Below are 27816 nucleotides of genomic sequence, written 5' to 3'. Positions count from 1 at the left end.
TCCTTGATTTCTTTGGTAACCCAGTCCTTGTTTAATAGCATGCTGTTAAGTCTCCATGTATTTGATTTCTTTGGATTTTTTTCATTGTAGTTAATTTCCAGTATTATGCCACTATGATCTTAGAAGATGCTTGATATGATTTCTATCTTCTTGAATTTGAAGAGACTTTGCCTATGTCCCAAAATGTGGTCTATCTTTTAGAATGTCCCATGTGCGCTTGAGAAGAATGTATATTCTGTGGCTTTGGGGTGGAATGTTCTGAAGATGTCATTTAATTCCATCTGGTCTATTGAGTCATTTAGGATTGATATTTCTTTGCTGATTTTTTGTTTAGATGATTTGTCAAAGGGTGACAGTGGGGTATTAAAATCTCCTACTATGATTGTATTGCTATTAATCTCTCCCTTAATGTCCTCCAGCAGTTTTTTTATATATTGGGGTGCTCCCGTATTGGGTGCATATATATTTACCAGGGTTATTTCTTCTTGTTGGATTGCTCCCTTTAGTATTATGAAGTGGACTTCATTATCTCTTGTTATGTCCTTCACTCTGAGATCTAATTTGTCAGATATAAGTATTGCTACCCCAGCTTTTTTTTCATTTCCATTTGCCTGGAAAACCTTTTTCCATCCCTTCACCCTCAGTCTGTGTGCATCTTTTTTTCTGAGGTGGGTTTCTTGTAGACAACAGATGTATGGGTCTTGTTTTCTTATCCAATCTGACACCCTATGTCTTTTGATTGGAGCATTTAGTCCATTTACATTTAAAGTTATTATTGATGGATACTTATTTGACGCCATTTTTATTCTATACCCCTGTGTTCCTTCTTTGCTTTCTATTTCTTTAATTTTACAGTAGACCCTTTAGCATTTCTTGCATTGCTGGTTTGGTAGAGATAAATTCCCTTAGTCTGTTTTTGTCTGTGAAGCTCCTGATTTCACCTTCACTTTTGATTGATAGCCTTGCTGGGTACAGTATTCTTGCATTCAGACCCTTCCTTTGCATGACTTTGTATATTTCATCCCATTCCTTTATGGCCTAAGTTTCTGTGGAGAAATCAGTTGCTAGTCTGATGGGGGTTCCTTTATATGTAACTTTCTGTCTCTGGCTGCTTTTAAAATTCTTTTTTTTTTTTGTCATTGGTGTTTGCCAGCTTAATTATAATGTGCCTAGGGGTCGGTTTTCTGGGGTTTATTTTGCTTGGGACTCTGTGAGCATCTTGGATTTGTGTGGGTTTTTTCTTCTCTATCTCAGGACAGTTTTCTGTCCTCGGCCTGGCCACTCTGGGCCTGGCTGCTGCCAATCCAACATTCTGTCTTTTTTGTGTGTGTGTTTTTTAAATGCATTTATGTTGCAATGTTGGCTGTTGAGTTGAGTTGTGTCTTAATTTTCGATTTTTCGAGATCTTCTTTGTATTCTTTCTTAAGTAATTTTACTATCTTTTTGCTATAACTTTATTTTTTCACACTGAAAACTTCTTCGGTTTCTTCCTCCTCGTCCTGGAAGCTCAGCAGGCTGGCCCATGGCGCCCCTTTGTTCTCAGTGGCCTCCTGCGTGGCTTCAGCCTGTTGCCAGGGTCGGCGCCGCCCAGGAAGCAGCCCCCGGCCTCCGCTCCGTGGCCAGTGATCAGCAGTGGAGCGCCCAGCGGCAGCTCCCCTCCGGGGGCCCTGTCACCTGGCTCCTTGGCGGCGCCCGGCTTGCTGGAGCCCTGTGGCGGCTCCCGCTCCTCATCGCGCTCTTCCCAGTCTAGAGCTTTTGTCTCCTACTCGCTAGGGCAGTCTAGCATCAGAGTCAACAGTCCGTCCTCTACGCACAATGTGCCCGACTCCGGGGGCTCTGTCTTTCGCTGCTCCCCTGAGAATTCGCCTCACAGCTCAGGCTCCCTCTGTTTGAGCCTGGTCCCCTAGGGTCTGGCCTAGAACTGGGGTTCAGAGCTGTTGGAACTGGGGCTCAGCACAGCCGGAGCTTATGTCTCCTTCCCGCTAGGGCAATCTAGCATCAGAGTCAACAGTCCATCCTCTGCGCGCAATGTGTGCGACTCCGGGGGCTCTGCTTTTAGCCGCTCCCCTGAAAATCTGCCTCACAGCTCAGGCTCCCTCTGTTTGAGCCTGGGCCCCCAGGGTCTGGCCTAGAACTGGGGTTCAGCGCTGTCAGGTCTTGGGTTCAGCACAGTCTGGAGCTTTTATCTCCTTCCTGCTAGGGAACGCCAGCCAGGCACTCAGCCTCCCCCGCCTCTCCGGCTCCGTCCTCTCCGCACGCACAGCATGTCTCCGTACCTTAGGCTTTTACAGCTCCTCTGATTTTCCTTCTGGTTTTCTCTTTCCTTCTTGTAGAATTTTCAGTCTGTCGACTTCCTGTAGCTCTGGGCAATGTGCATTTTATATTTTAGTTGTATTTTATTGAAATTGTATGCGGCTGCGGTTATGTATTTACCTGTGCAGCCATCTTGGATCTAACCTGTCTTTTGATTGGGCATTTAATCCACTTATAGTATAATAAAAGTTACTATTGATAGGTACTTGTTTGTCACCATTTTTATTCTTTTTTTTTAATTGATTTATTTTTTATATAAATCATTATTCAGATTATTACAATTGTTCCTCTTTTTTCCCCCATATCTCCCCTCCACCCGGTTCCCACCCCACCCTCTGCCCTTACCTCGCCTCACACTGTCCTCATCCATAGGTGTACAATTTTTGTCCAGTCTCTTTCCACATCTCCCACACCCCTTTCCCTCCAAGAATTGTCAGTCCACACCCTTTCTACGCCCCTGATACTATTATATTCACCAGCTTATTCTGTTCATCAGATTTTTTTATTCACTTGATTTTTAGAGTCACTTGTTGATAGATATGTATTTGTTGTTCATAATTTTTATCTTTTTTCTTCTTCCTCTTCTTAAAGAATATCCTTCAGCATTTCATATAATACCGTTTTGGTCGTGATGAACTCTTTTAACCTTTACTTATCTGTGAAGCTCTTTATCTCACCTTCATTTCTGAATGATAGCTTTGCTGTGTAGAATAATCTTGGTTGTAGGTTCTTGCTATTCATCACTTGAATATTTCTTGCCACTCCTTTCTGGCTTGCATAGTTTCTGTGAGAAATCAGCTGACAGTTGTATGGTACTCTCTTGTAGGTAACTAACTCGTTTTCTCTTGTTGCTTGTAAGATTCTTTCTTTGTCTTTTGTCCTTGCATTTTAATTATGATGTGTCTTGGTGTGGTTCTCTTCGGATTTCTTTTGTTTGGGGTTCTGTGTGCTTCCTGGACTTGTAAATCTATTTCTTTCACCAGGTGGAGGAAGTTTTTGGTCATCAGTTCTTCTAATAGGTTTTCAGTATCTTGCTCTCTCTCTCTCTCTTCTTCTGGCACCCCAAAATTCTGATGTTGGTAGGCTTAAAGGCTCCTTACACTATCTTTTATCTTTTTGGATTCTTTTTTCTTTTTGCTTTTCCAGTTGAGTGTTTCTTTGTATTTCAATTCTTTGACTTGATTCTTGCGATCCTCTAGTCTGATGTTAGATCTCTGTATAATATATTTTATTTCAGTCAGTGTATGCTTACTTTCTGCTTGGTCCTTTTTCATATCCTCCAGGGCCTCGCTAAATTTATTGGCCTTTTCTAGAAAATTCTTGAAAAACCTTATAACCACGATTTTGAACTCTATATCCAGTCATTTCCTTTCCTCTATTTCTTTCATATGTGATCTGTTTCTTTGTCTCGGCATTTTGGCTGCTTCCCTGAGTTGATAGAGTGGCTTTGTGTGCTAGGTGTCCTCTAGGGCCCAGTGTGTCAGCCTCGCAAGTCACCTGAAGTGGACACTCTTGGTGCACCCCTTTGTGGGCTTTGTGCACAGTCTTATTGTAGTTAAGCCTTGATTGATGTTGGTATCACTGGGAGGAATTGACCTCGAGGCCAGTTGGCTGTGAGGATCAGCTGTGTCTACACTGGTAGAACTTCTGTGCTGGAGACACCTCTATGAAACAATATTTGCAAAAGCCTTTGTGATCATCTTGGATGACGGAGTCTCAGAGCCGAGGAGACAGCATCAGTTTCCTGTCAGCCCTGCCCTAATAGGCCCTTGTGTCTTAGTGTACCATGGTCATTGCTGCAAGCACCTCTGAGAGAAAGCCACCCTTGATTCCACCCACTGCCAGACAGTCCAGTTTCTCCCCGAATGACTCTGGGTCCCCAGAGTCTCGCCCGGAATTGGAGTTTAGTAGTCTGGAACTTTTATCTCCCTCCAGCTTGAGAAAGCCAGCAGTGTATTCAGCCTCCCTTCCTCTCTGCACACGTTCCTTAGTATCTCTGCCTTCTATAGTTCCTCTGAGCATGCTTTTCTCCCTCCTGACACTCCAGCTTTTCCCTACATGAGTCTGGGTCCCCAAAGTCTTCCCAGGAAGTGGAGTTCAGCGCAGTCAGGAGCTTTTGTCTCCTTCACACTTGAGAAAGCCAGCTGCATACTCAGGTGCCAGTCCTTTTCATGTGCGTGTCTCAGTACTTCTGCCTCGCACATCTCCTCTGAGTCTCAGTGAGCTTTTCTCGTTCGTTCTAGTTGTAGAATTTCCACTCAGCCAGCCTTCCTGTGGTTCTGGATGATGTCCATTTTATCTTTTAGTTGTAGTTTTGAAATTGTTGTGTGAGGCAGCAATTTAGGTCTTTTCCTTTGCCACCATCTTGGTTTCTCCCATTTGTATTCTTTATGCATCTGTTTCTTCTTCCCTTCCTATTTCTTCTTTTATAGCATCCTCTTTAGCATTTCTTGCATTGCTAGTTTGGTGGTAATATACTCCCTTAGTCCTTTTTTATCTGTGAAGCTTCTGATTTCACCTTCAATTTTGATTGATAGCCTTGCTATTTCGAGTATTCTACAATTCAGACCCTTGTTTTGCATAACTTTGTATATTTCATTACATTTCCTTCTGGCCTGATGTGTTTCTGTTGAATAGTCAGTTATTGTTCTGATATGGGATCCTTTGTAGTTAACATGTTGTCTCTCTCTGGCAGCCTTTGAGATTCTTTGTCACTGGTGTTTGCCAATCCTATCTAATAAACAGGTAATATGGATGAGGAAATCAAGATGGTGGTATAGGTAAATGCCTAACTGCAGCCTCACACAACAATTTCAAAAAAAAACAAAACAAAACAAAAACTATAAAGTGGACATTATCCAGAATTACAGGAAAGTTGACTGACTGGAAATTCTGCAACTAGAAGGAAAGAGAAAACCAGAAGGAAAATCAGAGGAGCTGTAAAAGCCTAAGGTATGGAGACACGGTGCACACATGGGGAGAGGACAGAGCCAGAGAGGAGGGGCGGCTGAGTGCCTGGCTGGCATTCCCTAGCAGGAAGGAGATAAAAGCTCCGGACTGTGCTGAACCCCAGTTCTGACTGCACTGAACCCAGTTCTGGGTGAGACCCTGGGGTCCCAGGCTCATACAGAGGGATTCTAGGCTGTAAGGCGGAAACTCAGGGGAGCAACGAAAGGCCGAGCCATGGAGTCGCGCACATTGCGTGCAGAGGAGGGACTGTTGACTGTGCTGCTGGATTGCCTTAGCTGGAAGAAGACAAAAGCTCCAAACTGTGCTGAGACCCATTTCCAACTGCACTGAACCACAGTTCTAGACCAGACCCTAGGGACCCAGACTCATACGGAGAGAATCTGGGCTGTAACGCGGAAACTCAGGGGAGCAGCAGAAGGCAGAGCCCCGGAGTTGCACACATTGCGTGCAGAGGAATGACTGTTGACTGGGCTGCTGGATTGCCCTAGCAGGAAGGAGACAAAAGCTCCGGACTGCACTGAACCCCACTTCCTACTGCACTGAACCCCAGTTCTGGGCTCATTGGGGGAGAGGTGCTTGCAGCAAGTACTTAAGGACACTGAGGAACACTGAGACTCAGGAACCTCCTAGAGTGGGGCTAACAGGAAGCCAAGGCTGAAGGCTCCACCCTGAAACTCCACTCCATCCAAGCTAAGCACAGAGGCTTTTGAATAAGTCTATCACCCGACATAGACACAGCTGATCCTCACAGCCAATTGGCCTGGAAGTCAGTTCCTCCCAGTGATACCAACAACAATTAAGACTTAACTCCAAAAGACTGTACACACAGTCAAAAAGAGGTGCACCAAGAGTGTCCACCTCAGATTACTGGGAGGCTGACCCACTGAACCATATAGGACACCTTAACACACAAAGCCACCCTGCCAACTCAGAGAAGCGGCGAAAATGCCGAGACAAGGAAGCAGATGACAAACAAAAGAAATGGATGACAAAAAGCGACTGGATATAGAGTTCAAAACCACGCTTATAAGGTTTTTCAAGAATTTTCTAGAAAAGGCCGATAAAATAAATGAGACCTATGAGGATTTGAAAAGGGATCAACTAGAAATAAAGAACACATCGTCTGAAATAAAAAATATTATACAGAGTCCTAAAAACAGAATGGAAGATCACAAGAATCAAGTCAAAGATTTGGAACACAAAAACCCAGAGGACACTCCTCCGCAGAAGCAAGAAGACAAGAGAATCCAGAAAGTTGAAGATATTGTAAGAAACCTCAGGGACAACTTCATGCAAACCAAAATCAGAATTATGGGGGTCCCAGAAGATGAGAGAGAGCAAGATACCAAAAACATATTGGAAGAAATAGTGACAGAAAACTTGCCCCACCTGGGGAAAGAAATAGACTAACAAGTCCAGGAAGCACACAGAACCCCAAACAAAAGGAATCCAAAGAGGACCACACGAAGACACATCATGATTAAAATTCTAAGAGCAAAAGGCAAAGAGAGAATATTAAAAACAGCAAGAGAAAAGCAGGTAGTTACCTATAAAGGAGCACCCATAAGATTGTCAGCTGATTTCTCAACAGAAACCATGCAGGCCAGACGGGAATGGCAAGAAATATTCAAGGTGATGAATAGCAAAAACCTACAGCCAAAAATACTCTAACCAGCAAAGCTATCACTCAGAATCGAAGGCCAGATAAAGAACTTCACAAATAAAAAAAAGCTAAAGGAGTTCATCACTGTCAAACCAGAATTATATGAATTGCTGAAGAGGGTTCTTTAGGAAGAGGAAGAAAATAAAGATAAAAATTATGAACAACAAATATGTAACTATGAACAAGTGAATCTAAAAACCAAGCGAATTAAAAAATCTTATGAACAATATTAACTGGTGAATATAATAGAATCAAAGGTATGGAAGGGGAGTGGACTGATGATTCTCGGGGAAAAGGGGAATGGGGGGTGAGGGAAGATACTGAACATAAACTATGCACCTATGGATGAGGACAATGTGGGGTCGGCAAAGAGCAGAGGGTGGGGTGGGAACCTGGTGGAGGGTGGGAAAATGAGGAACTTTTGTAACAATATGAACAATAAAGTCTTATTTTTTTTTAAAGAAAAAAAATGTGAAGAAAAAAATAATGTATATCATGTGATCTCAATTTAAAAATATATATATAAGTATATGCTTGCATACAATACAAGAAACAGAGATTGAGGCTATAATGTACTCTAAAGTGTTAATATTTGAATGGTTGAATAAAGTAATTGTAATTTTCATGTTTTCTGTAACTTACAAAATAAAATAAAATAAAATAAAATAAAATAAAATAGAGGTAATATGCAAATTGATCATCTCTCCAACACACAAGATGGCCACCCCCATGTGGACACAATATGGTTACCACAAGATGACCGCCCCCATGTGGACACAAGATGGCTACCACAAGATGGCCAGCAGGAAAAGGCAGTTGGGAGGGACCAGGCCAGCAGGGGAGGGCAGTTAGGGTGACCGGGACTGGAAGAGGGCAGTATGGGGCGATCAGGCCAGTAAGGGAGCAGTTAGGTGTCAATCAGGCTGGCAGGGGAGTGGTTAGGGGTTGATCAGGCTGTCAGGCAGAAGCAGATAGGGGCAATCGGGCAGGCAGGCAGGCGAGCGGTTGGTAGCCAGCAGTCCTGGATTGTGAAAGGGATTTCTGCCTGCCTATTCAGGCTCAATCCCACCAGGCAGTCGGACATCTCTCAGGGGGTCCCAGATTGGAGAGGATACAGGCTGGGCTGAAGGACACACATACACACACACTGCACAAATTTCGTGCACTGGGCCTCTAGTTTTATTATAACATGTCTTGGTATTGGTCTTTTTTTATTTATCTTGTTTGGGACTAAGCTTCTTGGATTTGTGTGAGTTTTTTCTTTATATTAGGGAAGTTTTCTGTCATTATTTCTTCAGACAAGTTTTCTATTCCTTGCTAAATGTTCTCTCCTCTGTCACCCTTTGTTGTTGTTTTGTTTTATGTTGTCCCAAAGTTCCCTTATGATCTCCTCCTGTTAGTTAAGGTTTTTTTTTCTAGGTGCTGCTCTGCCTGGGTATTTTTTCCCACCTTGTCTTCTAGCTCACTGATGTGGTCCTCTGCTTCTACTAGTCTACTGTTGATGCTTTCTATTGTGTTTTTTATTACGGTGATGTCATTTTTCATTTCTTCTTTGTTATTCTTCATTTCCTGTTAGTTTTTACACGTTGTTGAATTTGTCTTCCATTCTTTCAGCAACCTTATGAACATTGCGTTGAATTATTTCTCTGACATGTTGCTTGCCTCCTTTTTATTTACTTCCTTTTCTGGTGATGCCTGCTTTTTTTTCATATGTGGACTGTTTCTTAGTAGCCCCATGATCACTCATTTCTGGATGTCTGGTTATGTAGCTTCTCTGTCCTGCATTGACTGTGTTTAATTCACCAGTTCTGGGTGGATATTAATTGATTCAGCTGTTCCTTCTCTCTGCTCTGTGAGAAGGCATAGGGCTCGTCCACATATTCATGCCACTTTGTCTCCTTCTGGACAGACTTTCTAGGCACCCGAAGTTAGAGATGCTGAAGTCTTGGTGTTCCTGGGTTCTCAGCTGAGGCAGTTTGTCCCTGGGGGTTGTGGTTGTAGGGTCATGGGAGGTATTTGAGGTCTCCTCAGTTGAAGGTAAGTCTGGGCTTTAGATCACTGCCATTCTCCTCTTCAAGATGGCGGGGTCTCCACGGCAGAGTTTACCACTCCAGGAGAGATTTCAGCAGCAGTAGAGGCTGCCCAGCCAGGAGAACCCAATCCAGCAGTCTCCAACAATTCCTTGGAATATAACTGCCCCTCACTCACAAATACAGACACTCCCTGCACTTCTACCCACTCTCCTTTTTTGTTTCACTTACACACTATCTTGCAGCTCACCTTCCCATCAGCAGCCATCTTCTGTCACTAATTTTTGACACCTTCACTAACAAGTGCCTTGAATTGGGCCTCTTTAAATTGAGGTAACTAGGTGTTCTGTTTGCTTCTTGAATTCGAGGATCTAGTTCTTTCCATAGATTTGGGAAGTTCTTGTTCACTATTTGTTTTAAGATTCTCCATTCTCTGCTCTCTTTCTTATTCCTCCACAATGCCTGTGATTCTGATGTTACTTTTTCCAATGGAATCCGGGAGGTCTAACAGAGCTCTTTCATTTTTATTTAATCTCAGATCTCTCTCTTCCCTCTACATAATTTCTTGATTCCTGTTTCAATATCACTAGTTCTTTCCTCTAATTCGTGGGTTCTGTTTTTTATGCTCAACAGTTTACTCTTAGTCTCCTTAATTGCATGGTTCATTTCCAGTTATTCTGATATTCATTTTTAAAGTTTCAATTTCCTTGGAGAAATACTCATTTTGTTCACTGATTTGCTTTCTGAGTGTACTGAATTGCCTGTCAGTATTTTCTTGCATCTCATTGAGTATTTTTAGAACTGCAATCTTGAAATCTTTGTCATTTATATCAGCAGTCACCAATCAGTGGTCCATGGACTACTGTGGCCCATGAGATCTGATAGGTTGGTGACCGCTGAGTTATGTCACATAATCCCATGTGTTCCAGTATACTTTCTGGGGATTTTTCATTTTCTTTCTGGCCATCATTCAGTGGTTCTTCATGGTATTTGCTGCTCTTTTTTCGCATATGTCTCCTAGAAGGTCTTTCCACTATCTTCCAGTAGATGGCACTGAATCAAAAGATTTTTTACCTCTCTGATCTCCCAGATTTGAGCCTCTGCAGCTTGGGACAGTACAGCTGTGCTGCTTGTGGATGAGGTTGGTTTTGCCCTAACTGTAATGGCTACCCCTTAACTTCTATTTGTCTGGCCCATGCACCCATCCTGGGGTTCAGACACAGAAGGAAACAGCAATTATATTGCGGCAGCTCTTGGTTTATAGATAATGTGCTCCTGGAGCCAATGCCAAGGGAAATGGGAGACAAGTTTTGGCTGTCTAGTCGTGCATCAGGGCCCTTTATTTCCTTTCTTTATCTGAAACACCACCAGCAGGCCCAGCACTGGGGAGCTGCATGGCAGCACCCCGTGCTCTGTTGGGCCAATGTCTGCTAATCAGTCGCTGTTCTGTCTCCTGGTGGCTCGCAGGTATGTATGCACAAGTTAGACCCTATTAGCTCTGGCTGTTGGTAGCTCTCTGCTCACCAGTTGCAGCTTGCAGATTGCCCTGCTCTCTTCCTCCCCCCCTCCTCCCCCACCCCTAGGGGCTGAAGGAAGTGCCTGCTACAGCCACCCTGGCCAGGCTCTGAGTTCCCCCCTGAGCTGAAGGGCTGAGTATGTAGTCTATGTCTGCACTTTCCTCCCTTCTCATCTCTCCATTTATCCCTGAATGCCCACCTTTATTTAGGTGTTTCAGTGTGCGGGTCTCCCAGGCATGCATCTGTGTTGATCAGGGATTTTTTTGTTGAATTATAGATGGTTTACTTGTTGTAACGTCAGGGGGAGAGGAAAAGATGTGCTCTTATGCTGCCATTCCTCTGACATCACTCTCTGGCTTCTGTTTTGTTGAGAATGTGACTATTGCCTATGGCACAGGACAGCACATAAGAATAGACTTCCCTTTTTGTCAGATAAGTACTCTGGTTTCTAAAGTTATAAAGACCATGTCAGTTGGATCCATAATCATGCCATTTTTCATAACTTATTGGGATTCATCAGTGGATTGTTCTCTGACTGTACTGGAAAAAGTGTAGCAGGACATCAGCAGATCTAAACTGAACCCTGTGTGATCATTACCAAGGCCTGGCTGACATTCAGAACTCAGGTTTTGAGAGTAGCATCTTTACATGTCTGGTGATAGGCATTGATAAGACATATTCCAAAAACTCAGTGAGTCACTAGAATATCAAATCAGATCATAAACTTTGTGTTACTTGCTTAGAAATTATACCTTTAATTTTAAAAACAATTTTTATCTTTTTATGATTTTGTTTGGACAAAAAGTAGAATTTTCAAATAATATAAAGAAAATCCAAGTATGAATATGTTAATGTAATCACTGGATTATCTAATTTTAATATACTTATAGAATACAGAAGAGAATATATGATTAATTAGTATTTTTCTAGACATTTTCCGGAAAGAACACAAGTGGAAATACTCTTTTAAATGAATGATGATTATCTAATAACTCTGGATTCTCTTTCTCTTTCTTCATTTCTCACCTTTCATTCCATTTTATTATCCTGCATTTCCCTTTTATTTTTGTTTCTGTTAAATGCCACTTCCCTTTTTAATTACTTTTTACCCAGACACTTCTGAGGTTGATTTATTTGTTATTAATGCTCCATACACTCCAGTGCCAGATCCCACTCCCATGATGCCACCAGTGGGAGTCCAGGCTTCCATTCTGAGTCATGATACCATAAGGATTACATGGGCGGACAATTCACTGCCCAAACACCAGAAGATTACAGACTCTCGCTACTACACAGTCCGATGGAAAACCAACATCCCAGCAAACACCAAGTATAAGGTACTGGCACATGTGCTCTGGGTAAGAAATGCTAAATATGGATATTTCCTCAATCTAAAGTTCTTGAATCATATATTTCCAGAATGCAAATGCAACGACTTTGAGTTACCTGGTGACTGGTTTAAAAGCAAATACACTCTATGAATTCTCTGTAATGGTGACCAAAGGTCGACGATCAAGCACATGGAGTATGACAGCCCATGGGACCACCTTTGAATTAGGTATGTTGTCAGAACCTTAGGTCATATGGCATTTCTTTTCTGCAAGATATGAAAGTCAGTGGAAGTTCCTGCGAATGTTGTGCCACATTTCAAATCATGAGACTTATTCACCTTCTTTTACTAACCAAGGATGAATTGAGTATGTGAATGTATTTACCGAATGCAGTGAGCAACTATAGCTGGAGTTCAATGTTTGATTTCTCAGCTGATGAATTATGGTTTTTTTAATCATTGTACAAGAACAATAACAGGATAATATAATATAAAGTATACTAAATTTTAGGAATGGAGACTTGAGTTCAATCCCAGGTCAGCCATCTACTGAGTATAATAATAAGCAAGTCATTCAGCCTTTCTAAATAAAAGAGGGGTGATAACCTCTGCCTTTCCTACTTTACATGGTTATTGTTAGGATGAAACAAGGAGCAGATGGGAAAGCACAGGCTGTTATAAAGCACTGTGCAGGTGGGAGGGGTACTTGTCATTAGTCCAGCTTTCTGGGTAAACTTGAGAAAGAAAAGATGAAGCGGCCTGCCCTTCACCAAGCAGCTGCAGTGCTGTTTATGGAGTTTAACACTTACCAGTAGCTCTCTTGCAAACCAATTAGTGTCTTGTAAAATCTTTCACTGGAGAATCCTTAGGGTTTTTGTCTCTAAGTAAACATGAAAGAGAAAAGACAAGCAAACTAAGCCCTCCAGGTTTGAGATTCTGTTTGCTTTTTGCTTACCTGTAGGCCTACGCTTCTGCTTCTTATACTTTCCCAGCATGAAGTCATGTGTAACTATTGGTAGTCTGTATCTACTCTAGACCCTATTTTTTCTCTCTCCTGTATACAAATAATGAAAAAATGGAGGAGTAGTATCTCCCCAGAAGGCTGTCCCTAATGTTTTTGTTTTCTGAACAGTGGGTTATACATCCTACAGAGAAAAGGGTTTGGATCTGGAGAGCTAGAAATACAGTGCACAAAAGCTTACATGGACCTTGAGTTTGCTTTCTTGGACAGTTTTAAGAATATCTTTTTGTTTTAATTCCAACCTATTAGCTAATAAATGACATTATGTATTTCCTTAGGATGTTTGCATTTTACCAATCTTTCTTTCATTTTTATACCAGGAGGAGGCTAGCACTGTAGGAAGAGAAAATTTTAAGGATGTTCTTAATTTGCTCATTTCCCTACTAGTACATTAAAAGTTTTCAGCAAAAACATGGAAACAAGAAATGCAGTCATTTTTTTTATTGTTATTTTTCTGTTTTGTAAAATGCTTTGTATTTCAAAGCAATAAGCTCAAATATTTGACTGTATGTATTTATTGCAAACTTTAAATAATAAACATCAATTTATAAATCAAGTTCTTTGAAGGAATTTGGGGTTTTCAAATATTTGGTTTGAAGAGGCAACTATAAGGTGAGAGAGAAAATTATTTTACATTTTAAAATAGCCTAACAAAATAATCCAAATTAGAGGAGAACGTCATCTTGGGAAAATTACATAACTTTTCTCATTTTTAGTGTCTTGATGTGCTAAGTAGGGATAGTGGTAACTACATTTCAAGTTGCCATAAACATGAAGAGAAAAATTACTTTTAAAATGCCTGGCATATATTGCCTTTTTTATTTCCCTACCTACTTACCATGCATATCCCTGACCCCAGCCAAAATGCCAATCATGTATCTTTATAGTGTGGTATTCTCTCTGATATTTTGCACATTCTTTTTATTGGAGCTATTTGTAGGTAGACTGTAAGTTCTTTGAAGTCAGGAGGCTTTATTTTATTTTATTTTATATATATATATATATATATATATATATTTTTTTATTTTTTTTTTTTTTGCCTTAAACCCTTGATTATGACTTACAAATGGAAAGGGTTGAGGAAATGGTAAATAAAATTGAAATGGACAGGAATTATTAAAAGTATTGTTATTTTGTAGTTCCTACTTCTCCACCCAAAGATGTGACAGTTGTAAGTAAAGAGGGAAAACCTAGGACCATAATTGTAAATTGGCAACCTCCCTCTGAAGCCAATGGCAAAATTACAGGTAAGATGCTTTGAATGTGTGTGTGTTCCTTTTACTGCCAGGCAGAACACTCCAGGAGAGTTCTGTGTTGGGAGAAGTAGGAATCTGAAGGCTGGCTTGGTCATTTACAAGGTACTATGAGTCGTAATGGTCACAAAAAAGTGGAGCAAGGGGGAGCTGCTATTTTCCCACAGGAACATAAAAATGAGTTACCAGCTAATTGTTCTAACTCACTTTGAGAGTCTGATGGGCACAGGTTAGGCTAGACAGCCTTTGGATATAGTAATACCTTATGACATATTTATTTTCTTCAGGAAAGCAGTTCTTCTCTGCCTCTAACTGCATGACCTGCTTTAAAGACCCTGCTTAATTCTATAGGGTTATTCCCAATAAACAGAGACTCATCTCTTTTACCCTAAAGCCCATTAGACTTTTAATTCCTTTTCCCCCCTCTAGGCCTGCTACTTTACTTTAGTTCCTGTGCTTTTACAACTAGAGTTAGCAATTTGAATTGGCATAGACCTTTGGAGGGGTATGGACTATTTCCTTGGGCTTCTAGAGGAGGAGACCCTTCCACAATAAATATTGTCTCCTTTTCAGCCTTGTCAAGGAGGAAAGGGATTTAGCTGTTAAATATTCTCCTTGGGCCGAAACTGGTTTGGCTCAGTGGATAAAGCGTGGTCTGCGAACTGAAGGGTCCCAGGTTCGATTCCTGTCAGGGGAATGTACATTGGTTGCGGGCACATCCCCAGAAGGGGGTGTGCAGGGGGCAGCTGGTTGATGTTTCTCTCTCATCAATGTTTCTAGCTCTCTATCCCTCTTCCCTTCCTCTCTGTAAAAAATCAATAAAATATATATTTTTTTAAATATTCCCCTTGGGACCTCTGCCCAAGGATATATTGTATGAGGAACAAAAGTTTGCCTTCTGAAGTTCTTTGGTATGAATAGGGCGGCCTAAGAAAACTGAAAGCATTGTTCTGCTTCAGCTTTCAATAGAAACTCCTTTCCATAAATTCCTAGGCTTTTTTTTTTGTGTGTGTGTGTGTATGTGTCAGTTTTTTAGGTTTTTTTAAATTGCTTCTTTCATAAAAGAATCAAGCATGATTTGACCTGCATTGCATTGTACTTTGTATTTAAAGCCCACTAATAATGCACTTAATTGGGTCAGGTAGGCTTGTGCTTATGGGTCTCTTTGCCTCAGCCAAGGAGATTGAGTGCCCTCTGGTGGAAGTTGCCAGGTGACATTGGGGGTGACTTCTGCCCCAAATATAGGAGAAATTGACAGAGATTGCTGCCCATCTCCCAGGAATTTTTCTTCTAGGAAGTCACTTTGGTGAGAGCTAAAACAGCATTTTAGGTCATTATTTCTTTTCAAAACCACATTATTTTAATTGTAGACCTTGGTAAATTATTTTAAAATTAACATGTTGAAGAGATTGGATTTCTCTTAGATGATTTCTTAGTTTCTGAGGGTATTTAACTGTGTATTTTCTATCTTTTATTCATTTTATTACTTCAACTGCTGATATAGATAATAACTCACAGCTTGGCACTGTGTAAATTGTAGTTGTTTCTATATTATGTTTAGTGTAGCATTTTGAATGCTTTTTACCATTGCTATTTAATCAGTAACTGGTTCTCTACTTGTTTGTGCACTAACATATATTTTTATTGACTTACTGATTGCAAAAAAAAAAGCAGAAATAAGATTTTTTTTTTCCCCCCCGTTAACTACTTTGGACAGGTTACATAATATATTACAGCACGGATGTGAATGCAGAGATACACGATTGGGTTATTGAGCCTGTTGTGGGCAACAGGTTGACTCACCAAATACAAGAGCTAACACTTGACACACCATACTATTTCAAAATCCAGGCTCGGAACTCAAAGGGTATGGGACCCATGTCTGAAGCTGTTCAGTTCAGAACACCTAAAGGTAAATCTCCACACAAAATTTGTTGTTTTAATTTTTTTTATTGATTAAGGTATCACATATTTGTCCTCATCCCCCCATTTCCATCCCAAACCCATCTCCATGCATGCCCCCATCCCCTGTTGTCTGTGACCACTGGTTAGGCTCATATGCATGCACACAGTCCTTTGGTTGATTTCTCTCCCTTATCTCCACCCTCCCCTACCTTCCCTGAGGTCCGATATTTTCTAAATGTAATTTACTTACAGGATATTTTTCCTTACATGATATTCTTCTATTCTCCCCCCGCCCACCCCCCCTTTTTTTTAGGAGACTTTTGGAAATTTTTATAATGTAGTCTTGATAGTTTTTAAATTTTAATTTTTTGCATTAAAATATGACTGCTTTAGGTTCATCACATGTTACACAATTTTACCATGAGATGAACTACCAATAAGAATTTTAGATAACGTTTTAGAAACAGCTTTTTGTCCAGTACACTTAATTTTTCTAGAATATTCGCTTATTTCAATTAGCCAATTTCAATTAGCCTGAAAACTTGACTGCTATGTTACTGTCAAATTTAATATTCTAACAACAATCTTATTTTAACTTGTAAATATTAGTGGAAAGGATTATTTGCCTTCTTGAGTAGGCCCTGAGCATTCCTGGTGTTAGGCTAGATTTAGATATCAAAAACCCCACATCATGGGTACAAGACAACTCCAGAATGTTTTATAATGTGTCTCTTTAGTGGGACTGCGCTTGCACATGTCACTTTAGCATGTACAGACTTTGGATGATATAAGCAGTCTTTATGATGAGCCACAATGTATGTATTTATCTCAGACTGATCCCTCACTCACCACTGACCACCAGAGGGGTGCTCTCTAGATCACTTGCCTGACCAGATTACACAGAAGGGAACTCTGACTCCAGTCTATTCAAGGCAGTGATGTAGAGCTCTTTACAGTCAGATCAGGTATGATTCTCTTTTCCTGAACAAAGCAATACCATGTTATTGTGATGGGTGATTCTCTTTCAACACAAGCAGGCTCCCAATCAGAAAGGCTTAATGTAGACCTTTGTAGGGAGAAAGGGGACCCTTGAAAGAAATTCTAGATAAGAAAATGAAGTTGAAGTATTGAACCAAGTGAGTTTAGGAATAAATTTTAGTCAGGAACTGAGTCTCTGGAAATATGAAATATGGTTTCTCTACTTATAAAAAAACAAAACACTCTTGTTTGGAAGTTTGTGGGATTTCTTTTCCCTTTAAAAATTTTGCCTATCCCATCTTCAAAGCTTGTGATTCTTGCTCTTGTTTTTTCTTCCCCTGTGCTTGGCCTGTTAGCGGACTCCTCTGATAAAATGCCTAATGATCAAGGTAAATGAGTAGATGGCCTCTCTTTCCTTTCCTCTCTTTTGTGACCTATTAATAGTTTTTTGTTTTTTTTTTCCTTAAAAATCAGTACCATGTGTTAATTGGCCAAAGTGGAGTTGAGTCCATAATTGAGGCACTTGGGGTATCTGAAAAGTGGGAGCTAAACTAGCCTGGTATGGGGGAAAATTCCGAGTCAAAAACTGAGTTCTGCAGCTGTAGGAGATTAGCCTTAAGTGTGGGTCCAGTTAGCACAAAGATATTGAAATTTTGTAATAATTCAGCGAGGATCAGAGCAAGAATACCCAATTTGTAGCAATTAGGATTTTATTTGTATCTCTAAAAGAAAAGTTGTCATCAAATTCAGTGAATACCCTATTTTCCTCCTCCCATAAACTATAAATTTACCCTACTAAACTATGATGATCCGTGGCAAAATTCGTGCTATTTATTCTCTTACCATAAGCTTGATTAAGAACTACTTTTCCATTTCTTCCCTTAAATATACCTGCTTACCTTAAAAGATGATATAAACAATTTTAAATGGAAACTTAGGAAGCATGAGCCACATTGTCACCATTCTTGAAATTATATGTCAGCAGGGTCTTTTCACCGTAGTTACTGTAGTGGAGGATAACTCCTCCATCTGTGCTTTGTGATTTTCGTCTCTGCAAATTCAGCTAAAGTTGGTGTCTGTTTTCTATACTAAGAAAGAATAATAAAAGTAAATTTTATGATTGCTTTCATGGTTTAAGAATGGTTATTAGTTATTAGAAATACAGTCTTTGGATCTTGGTTAATGTCAAGGAAGAGTCAAAACTTGAGGTTTCCAGTTTCAGGGCTTTGGAAATATGTTTGCATTCTATGAGTCTTTTGTTCTACTTTGTAGAAACTGCAAGCATGCTTTTATCTGGGGGTGGGGTGGGGAGGCACCCTAATCATGGTAGAAACTTTGACTTAAGTGTGAGAAAAGAAAAATAACCATCCTGTATATGCACAAAATATAAATGTGCTTGTTCTTTCCTGGCTTCACTCCGTAAGTGCCGCGCCACACCTCTGGTATTTAAAATTCTTTGCCCATGTTTACTTTGGTATTTGGTTAATCCTTAGAATTTCTTGTTCATAGGTTAAATTTTAAAAAAAAAAAAAATGTTGGAATTTGTAGAAATTAAACCATCCAGCTTATTGGCAAAGATTGTTCTTCAGCATTTTGTTACATAATATGATACTCTGGATGGTTTAACTTAAATGTGGGCTACCTTACAAGTAAAGACACTTAAACCTGAAGAGCCTTACTAGGTCATTCCACCAAGTAGACTTAATCATAGTGAAAGGAATGGCTGAAATCTTGATGTGTGGTATGTACCATTTGAGAGGAATGATGGCCACAGAAGTAACAGCATAGAATTACAAGTATGGGCAATTGTAAAGAGACAGTGAGTTAACTTCTAGAATATGCCCTTTTGGATAACCAAGAATTTCTGTTACCTTTTGGGGTTTTGAACTTTAAGAAACAGAGAAAACATTGTGGGGTTTGTTTGGTTTTTTTTGTTTGTTTGTTGTGTGTGTGTGTGTGTGTGTGTGTGTGTGTTTGTGTTTGTGTTTTTTGTTTTGGTTTTTACCTCTAGATGTACTCTGTTAAATGAACTATGCACAAAAACCTTCACATTTTAATTTCTTTCATTTCCTCCAAGCCTGATAACTTATAGAAGTACTTGACTTTAACTCTAATGTTTTACAGAAACACATCTACTTTATGAATTTCTTGCCAATCTTAATTTATACAAATTACTCCTTTATAAGTTTTTTCTGAAGCTTCATACTTTTTGCTTCTGGGAAGAGTAAGATTATATTCTTCCCTAACGATTTATTATGCTTGTAATAATAATAGTTAATATTTATTGTACATTTACTACATGTCAGGCAGCACTGATATTTGTGTTTTCTCAGCATCACTGTGTTCCCTCATGCTGGATTAGGAGACACTGTCCTTTGTGAACAACAAGAGCAAAGACTTTGTTTTTCCATCTTTGTGTATTTAGTTCACTGAGCAGCAACTGAGACCCCAATTTGAATCTCCATTTGCCTTCCTGCTCCTGCTTAGGGCGAGGCAACTTTATAATTTGAGAAAAGAATCCAATCCCTACTAGGCCAGATCAGCATAGGCAAGCCCTTCTAAGAGTCTAGTTCTTTATTACAGAAGCTAATCAAACTGGTCTTCTTGGTCCTTTTCCAAGAGAAGTTTCTTTAGCATCAGTACTCTAAGGCATCTTTCAGAAACGGTTTCCTGGACTGGAGAAGTGGGGTATGTTCCCAACTTGTGAACAGCGAGTGGCAGTCTAATTACACACTAGATATAGCCATGGAAAGGGTGTCAGCCTTTCAGATGCCTCATTGCATAGAAAGCTAGACCTTAGTTTGCTTTGCACAAATAGACTATTTTCCCCAGTTGTTCATGTGCTACTTCATTTTCTCATGAACAAAATAGACTGAAAATAGTTTTTATATAGAAAATGCTCGTTAGCTGTGAAGTGGGCTTTTAACACCTGTGGGCTGGGTCACTACTCACATTTTTTTTTTCTCCTTCAGCCTCAGGGTCTGCAGGAAAAGGAAGCCGGCTGCCAGACCTAGGATCTGACTACAAAACTCCCATGAGCGGTAAAGCCTCTCCTGTGGCTCTGTGGCCTACTATGGGCATGATGCAATTCTGCTTGACATTTTTAAATGGCTTGTGTCGCTTGTGTGTGGTGATTGTAGCATGTTACCTATTTCCTTTTATTTAACAGAGTTAGCTTCAGGCACTTATCTGGCAAATATTTGCTAAATTACTGCAAACCCACTCATTATAGGGTTTCTCCACATATCCAACTTAATATGAGGCTAATTCTGAATAAACAAATCTTCCTTTTGCCTACTGCCTCTAGAGAAACATTTGAATTTTGTTTTCAAAAATAAACTCTAGTGGAATTAGCCATCACCCAAGCCAAAGGAATTCCTCTGAATCATTCATTTCTCCCCAAACTACTTACTATAGTGTTTTTAGTTTGGGAATTCTAAAAAAGTCTTCCTACTCTCCTAGTCATCTGAAGAGTTGGTGCCTTCTAACTACTTAATGAACCTATTCTTCTACAGAACTTCACCATTTGTAAGTTACTTTCGGACATGAAATCATTTTCAAGCAGGACAAGCAGGTATCATTCCCATTTTTAAATATCAAGAGACTCAATGGAGAAGTAATCTACCTGGATCCACCCACTAATTATGGAAGTCCAAGAACCACAACCCAGGTCTTCTGACTTCTCATTGTGCTTACCACATGCAATTTAAAAAGCACAGATATGGCCGAAACCAGTTTGGCTCAGTGGTAGAGCATTGGTCTGCGGACCGAAAGGTCCCAGGTTCCATTCTGATCAGGGGCATGTACGTTGGTTGTGGGCACATCCCCAGTAGGGGGTGTGCAAGAGGCAGCTGGTCGATGTTTCTCTCTCATCGACGTTTCTAGCTCTCTCTCTCCCTTCCTCTCTGTAAAAAAATCAATAAAATATATTTAAAAAATAAGAAAAATAATTTAAAAAAAGCACAGATGTGGGAATCTGCTATTGGTGAAAATCTATACATGTAGCTGCTAGAAATAAGCCTTATTGTCTCCTCAACCCTACCAGAAAACGGGGAAAACAAAAGCCTGTCCCCTGGAAATTCCTACTCTGACTGTGGAAATAAAATGATCTCTAGCTATCTATTTAAATAAAATATGATACTGCCCTGCCCTGGCAGTGTGGCTCAGTTGTTAGAGCATCATCCCATACACCAAAAGGTTGCAGGTTCAATTCTCACTTAAGGCACATACCTAGGTTGTGGGTTTGATCCCATTAGAGTGCATACGGTAGCAACTAATCAATGTTTCTTATATCGATGTTTCTCTCTCTCTCCCTCTCTTTCTCTCTCCTTCCTATCTTCCCTCCCTCCCTCTCTATCCCTCCCCCTTTCTCTCTAAAATCAATAGACATATCCTTGGATGGGGATTTCTTTTTAAGGTGCTGCCCAGATTTCAGTGAAATGAGCTATTAAGAGAACCAGACAAACTTGCACGCTTTAAGAAATTCTTAAAGAAATTCTTAGTCTCTGAGTTCTAGGACTTTGCGAGTTTTTTCTCTTGGGATGTATTTGTTACATTTATGTGCTCTCCACAAAATATTATTCAAGGTTGTGAAAAAAGTAGTTATTCTTTGTTTTTTCTTTCATTTATGCATTCATTCATTCACACATTTTTTTAAAGGTTCAGGTTCTATATAATAGGCTATGGGAGCAAAAGGAGTGAGTAACAAACTACCTAATAGAGAAAGGGGAAGCTTTGTAGAAAAAGTGATATCTGACCCAGATTTTAAAGGATGCATAGGAGGTTGCTAAATGGTAAAGGACGGGGGGAAGGGGTTAACCATTACAGGAATCAAAAGCAGCATGTTCTGCAAAGACCTGGCAATATAAAACAACCTGCTCTCCCCCTGGATCACACTATAAAGAGGCAGGATAAGATTCTCTGGTTAGAGAAGGTTAGTTAGAGCCAGTCACCTTGTCAAAAGCTTAGATGCCAATGCTGATAAATGTGAGCTTCATCCTATAAATAACATATGTAAGATGTCTGATACTGGTAAACTATGTATTTATTGAGTATCTATTATACTATTTATTGAGTATCTACTATTAGTAGACAGTGAAGAATTAGTTAGGGGTAAGAGCATAAACTCAGAAAAGATGGTTAGAAAACTGTTGCAATAATTTAGGTAAAGCTTAAAAAATGGCCTGTTATAACATTCCTGGTAAAAAGGTTGATGCTCCCTTTTGGGAGCTCACTCTTACTCTGTCTTAGAAGGGAGATTTTTGTCAGCTCAAAGTTAGAGATCAAATAAAGTCAAATGAGAATCCATCTCTGTTGAATACAGAGAAGAACTACCCCCACCTCTGCTTTCCTCCGAACCCCTCAGAGCTCCCCAGCCTCTTCTTTTAGTGTCTGCCTGTTAATAAAAGGTTCATGTAAAAGCCCAAATATGGTCTAATTTATTGACCCCTATCTATTCTATAGTCTTCCACAAATATAAAAAAATGTTATTTTATTAAAGGTCAGTGTATACAATTTGAGTTGTCTGTCTGCTAACCTTTTTCTCAGAAATGAAAGATAAAAATGATTGAGCTACATGTAAAAGAATAAGCCCTTAAGCTCTCCTAAGTCAGCCAGATTTTGCAGTATTCTTAAATGTAGCCTATGACATCATAGAATCAAAACTTAGAAGGTCAGTTAACCTAATGCTATGGAAGGAATTCCCACAGTAAATATAGTTTGGATTAGCTCGTAAGTTTATAAACCTGGTTGTATATGAAAATCTCTTTGAGACCTTTTTCTAAAAACAGCTTTCCAGGCCATACCTTCATGGTAGGAATTTATCCCACAATACCCCAGCCTGGTAGGATGACTGTAAGTACTTCCATTGACTAAACACTCATCACTTGGCAAAGCAGCTCATCCCACTCTTGTACAACTCTGATTTTTAGAAAGATAAGAGAGAAACTAGAAGGAAAGACATCAAATATCCATGGTGGTTAGATCTGTATGGATTACCCATATTTTATAACATGAGCATGCATAACTTTTATAATGAGGTGGGAAGCCAGGAAATGGTTTAGAAAATGAAAAATAACTTAGAAAAAAAGGTGGGTTACAGAAGGCCTTGAAAAAAGCTGAGAACTCATCCTATAAGCAAAGCAAGAAAAACAATCATTGTTATTTGCCCCGGCCAGTGGGACAGCAACGTGGGAGCGAGGAGACACCTGGAAGGGAATGAGGAAGGACAGGAGACGCGGAGAAATGGAGGCAAGACAGGGTTCTGATCAAGCCTCAAATTTTATTTGTTGCAGCCACAATATATGTACCCAGGTTGTAGGGGGAAGTTGCCAACCAAGGAGACATTCTAGGGCAGGGAGGGTTGTGTATCAGCAGGATGTGTCTGCAGGGGAGGATACAGCAGACATTCTCCGGGGCGGGGCGAGTTATCACAACAGGTGTGCCTTGCTCAATGGCCAGTTATGCTGCTAGGCATTTAGATTGTTTCTAGTTAATTGCCACACCGCAGCTTGTCACATGAGTTCTGGTAAGTAAGAAACTCAGTGTCTAAGATGGAGGTGTCTTTTAAGATGTAGTCACTAATTCTTTTTCGGCTCCCGACAGTTATTATCATCCTATCTAATAATAGAGTAATATGCAAATTAACCATCACTCTGCCACAAAATGGTGGCCCCCATAGCCACAAGATGGCAGTACCCAGTTCCCTCAGCCCCATTGCTGGAGTGTCCAGCCTGTCCGCAAGAGTAACGAGGCTGGATCTGCCTCCAGAAGGGACAGATCCGGCCTACCAGCACCACTGCTGCAGTGTCTGGGCCTGTCAGCCCCGCAGGAGTTGGGGGAGACCAAGCGGTCTCATACATGGCAGACAGAGCCTCGACAGCAGGGCATGGAGGCTTCCTTAGCACAGCGGCAGCAAGGAAGCCCCATGCCCAGCAAACAGAGCCCGGACAGCAGGGCTTGGGAGCTTTCTTAGCGCTGCAGTGGCGGGGAAGTCCCCAGACATGGCAGACAGAGCCCAGACAGCAGGGTATGGAGGCTTCCTTAGCAAGGTGGCGGCGGAAACACCTCCAGGCCCCACAGACAGAGCCAGGACAACAGGGCATGGGACTTCCTTAGTGTGTCGGTGTTGACAAAGCCTGGCAGACAGAACACACTGCAGGGCATTGAGGCTTCCTTTGCATGGCGCATGGTGGAGGCAGACAGAGAGTGGAGACAAAGGCATGGGGGCTTCATATCCATGTCTGCAGTGAAATCTCTAGGCCCGCAGAGAGCAGAGAACCACGTGGAGTGGGCCTAAGCCATCAGTAGGACATCCCCTGAGAGCTCCTGGATTGTAGAGGGTGCAAGTTGGGCTGAGGGACACCCGTGCACGAATTTAGTGCACCAGGCCTCTAGTTGTTATATAATGAAGAGGGAGAAAAATCTAAATTTCCTCAAGGTTCTACATAGGCCTCATACTTTTTTTTTTTCACTTCCTTTCCTCTAACTTTGCATATCTCTCTTTGCTTAAGGAAAGAGAGATTTCTCTTCCTTTTCCATGCCAAGGTCATTCCTGCCTTAGGATCCTTCCACTAGACTGTTCCCTCTCTATGGAATGTTGTTCATCCAAGTCTTTATATGGTGGGATCTTACATTTTATTTAAATCCTAGCTCAAATGCCATCTTCTCAGAGAAGTGTTTTCCAACCACTCAATATAAAATAGCCACCAAGTCACTGTGTTATACCCCCCATTTGATTTTTTTTTCATAGTACTCACTATTCATAATTTGTGACTTACTGTTTGGCTCCATCCCAACAATCACATTTCTGTTGCTCACCTTTGCATCCTCCTCCTTAGTACATAGAACAATGCCTGGCACAAAGCAAGCACTCATTAAATATTTGTCAAATTAGTGCATACATGCAGTCCTACGTTTTCCTGAAATGAAGTAAGAGACTAACTCTGCATAAACGGTATTTATAAAAAAAGATACTTTAATTTTCAATTATTTTTTTTTGTGATCTTAGGTATATTTATTTATTTTTTTATTATTTTTTTAATAAATTTTTATTGTTCCTATTATTACAAATGTTCCTTTGCTCTCCTCCCCCAGGATCCCACCCCACCCTCTGCCCTTTCCACACCCCCCATTGTCCTCATCCATAGGTGCACAGTTTATGTTCAGTCTCTTCCCACATCCCCCTCTCCCCTTTTCCCCAAGAATCATCATTTCACTCCCCTTCCATACCTCTGATTCTATTATATTCACCAGTTAATATTGTTCATCAGATTTTTTTTAATTTCCTTGGTTTTTAGATTCACTTGTTGATAGTTACATATTTGTTGTTCATAATTTTTATCTTTATTTACTTTTTCTTCTGAAAGAACCCCCTTCAGCAATTCATATAATTCTGGTTTGGCAGTGATGAACTCCTTTAGCTTTTTTTTATTAGTGAAGCTCTTTATCTGACCTTCAATTCTGAGTGTTAGCTTTGCTGGATAGATTATCTTTGGCTGTAGGTTCTTACTATTCATCACCTTGAATATTTCTTGCCATTCCCATCTGGCCTGCATGGTTTCTGTTGAGAAATCAGCTGACAATCTTATGGGTGCTCCTTTATAGGTAACTACCTTCTTTGCTCTTGCTGCTTTTAATATTCTCTCTTTGTCTTTTGCTCTTGGAATTTTAATTATGATTTGTCTTGGTGTGGTCCTCTTTGGATTCCTTTTGTTTGGAGTTCTGTGTGCTTCCTGGACTTGTAAGTCTAATTCTTTCACCAGGTGGGGGAAGTTTTCTGTCACTATTTCTTTCAGTATGTTTTCAGTATCTTGCTCTCTCTCATCTTCTGGGACCCCCATAATTCTGATGTTGGTTCGCTTGAAGTTGTCTCAGAGGTTTCTTACATTATCTTCAATTTTCTGGATTCTCTTGCCTTCTAGCTTCTGTGGAGGAGTGTCCTTGGGCTCTTTGTGTTCCAAATCTTTGACTTGATTCTTGCGATCTTCCATTCTGTTTTTAGGACTCTGTATAATATTTTTTATTTCAGACAATGTATTCTTTATTTCTTGTTGATCCCTTATCATTTCTTGTTGATCCCTTATCATTTCTTATTGATTTCTTATTAATTCTAGTTGATCTCTTTTCATATCTTCACAGGTCTTATAGATCTTTTCTAGGAAATTCTTAAAAAACCTTATAAGCGTAGATTTGAACTCTATATCCAGTCGCTTTTTGTCCTCCATTTCTTTCGTTTGTGATCTATTTTGTTGTCGCATTTCGCAGCTACAGATGGGACAGGATTTCAGGGTGGAGTCTACAGCTTTGGCTTCCGTCAGCCCTGCCCTATGCGGCTCCTGGGTCTCAGGGTCCTTCAGTACTCATTGCAAGCGCCTCTGAGAAAGGTGCCCTTGATTTTTGCCTGCTACCAAACAGTCTAGGCTCTCCCCCAATGGCCTGGAACTGGGGTTCAGTTCAGTTGGTAGTGGGATTGGAGGTGGCGTTCAGAGCAATCTGGAGCCCCTGTCTCCTTCCTGTCAGGGCAATCCCGTGGCACAGCCAACCATCCCTTCTCTGCTCGCAATGTGCGAGCTGCCGGGACCTCCTTTCGCCACTCCCCCGGGTTCCGCCTTACAGCCCAGCTCCCTCTGGATGAACCTGGGTCCCCAGGGTCTGGCCTAGAACTAGGGTTCAGAGCAGTTGGAACTGGGGCACAACACAGTCGGAGCTTTTATCTCCTTCCTGCCAGGCACCAGCCGCCCTCCTCTCTGGCTCCGTCGTCTCCGCGCGCACCGCATGTCTCTGTACCTCAGGCTTTTACAGCTCCTCTGCACTTCCTTCTGATTTTCTCCTTGCTTCTCGTTGTAGAATTTCCAGTCAGTCAACTTTACTATAGTTCTGGGTAATGTTCATTTTATATTTTAGTTGTATTTTATTGAAATTGTTGTGTGCGGCTGCGGCTAGGTGTTTACCTGGGCAGCCATCTTGGATTCTCCCTGATCTTAGGTATATTTAAAAAAAAACAAAACTGTAACTTTCTATGAATGTACATTTTTAAAGTAGTTTTGAAAGTCAGAAAACAATGGTTTATAAATGGTGCTTTATAAGATGAATTTATGTATAACATAAGATACAGAAGGACAGACCCTTTATTTATCAAAGTATAATGTTCATATAATTTCAAAGTATAAAGTTCACATAATAGTCATATAATTTCTTCTTGAACAACTTTGTGCAAGGCATTGTACTAAGAAATGTCATAGGGCAAAAAAAGTAGCTTCTGGATTTCATAATATAGAGGAGCTAGCCATGTTCATGGGACACTTTTACATAAGGTGCAATGGTGAGCATTAGAAAGAAGTTCACAGTATCTCTACTCACATGAAGGTTCTATAGCCTGATTGTTTGCATTTCTAGAATCCTCTAATACTAATATGCCGTTTTTGTCTCTCCAGGCAATAACAGCCCCCATGGAAGCCCCACCTCTCCTCTGGACAGTAATATGCTACTGGTCATCATCATCTCTGTTGGGGTCATCACCATCGTGGTGGTTGTGATCATTGCTGTCTTTTGTACCAAGCGCACCACCTCTCACCAGAAAAAGTAAGAAGCCCCAAATTTAGCCCATAGATGTTAGGTTCTATTCTTTTGCATCTATGTGATTTCTGTATTTGGAGTTACACTGAGAATAAAAACCTAAAATACTTGAAAAGTGATATTATAAATATTTGTAAACACAGACTGGTTCCTCTCATAAATGTGTATTGTCAGGATCTTGGCAGAAAAGAGGTAGCGCACTCAAAAGGGGTGAACAAGAATATAATGAAGGAGTCATTTACAAAGTCCTAAGTAGGGTTA

General features: G+C 40.6%; 1 protein-coding gene across 10 annotated transcripts in view; it reads left to right on the top strand.

Moving 5' to 3' along the window:
- Positions 1–27816, top strand: part of NEO1 (neogenin 1) — a 339481-nt gene that overhangs the window by 274227 nt on the left and 37438 nt on the right. For 5 of the 10 annotated variants that reach the window (XM_036456552.2, XM_045587162.1, XM_036456618.2 and 2 more), the window contains 7 exons: positions 11607–11830; positions 11913–12051; positions 13984–14091; positions 15815–16009; positions 17337–17369; positions 19953–20021; positions 27414–27561. In XM_036456552.2, coding sequence (XP_036312445.1) covers positions 11607–11830; positions 11913–12051; positions 13984–14091; positions 15815–16009; positions 17337–17369; positions 19953–20021; positions 27414–27561 — 916 coding nt within the window. The remainder of the gene's footprint in view (positions 1–11606; positions 11831–11912; positions 12052–13983; positions 14092–15814; positions 16010–17336; positions 17370–19952; positions 20022–27413; positions 27562–27816) is intronic. The other 5 variants (XM_036456592.2, XM_036456559.2, XM_036456566.2 and 2 more) reach the window with 4 other exon arrangements.

This window comes from Pipistrellus kuhlii, unplaced genomic scaffold (genome assembly GCF_014108245.1).
Source record: "Pipistrellus kuhlii isolate mPipKuh1 unplaced genomic scaffold, mPipKuh1.p scaffold_m20_p_1, whole genome shotgun sequence".
NCBI lineage: Eukaryota > Metazoa > Chordata > Mammalia > Chiroptera > Vespertilionidae > Pipistrellus > Pipistrellus kuhlii.
Note: the sequence above shows the minus strand (reverse complement) of the source record. Positions and strands in the feature narration are given on the sequence as shown.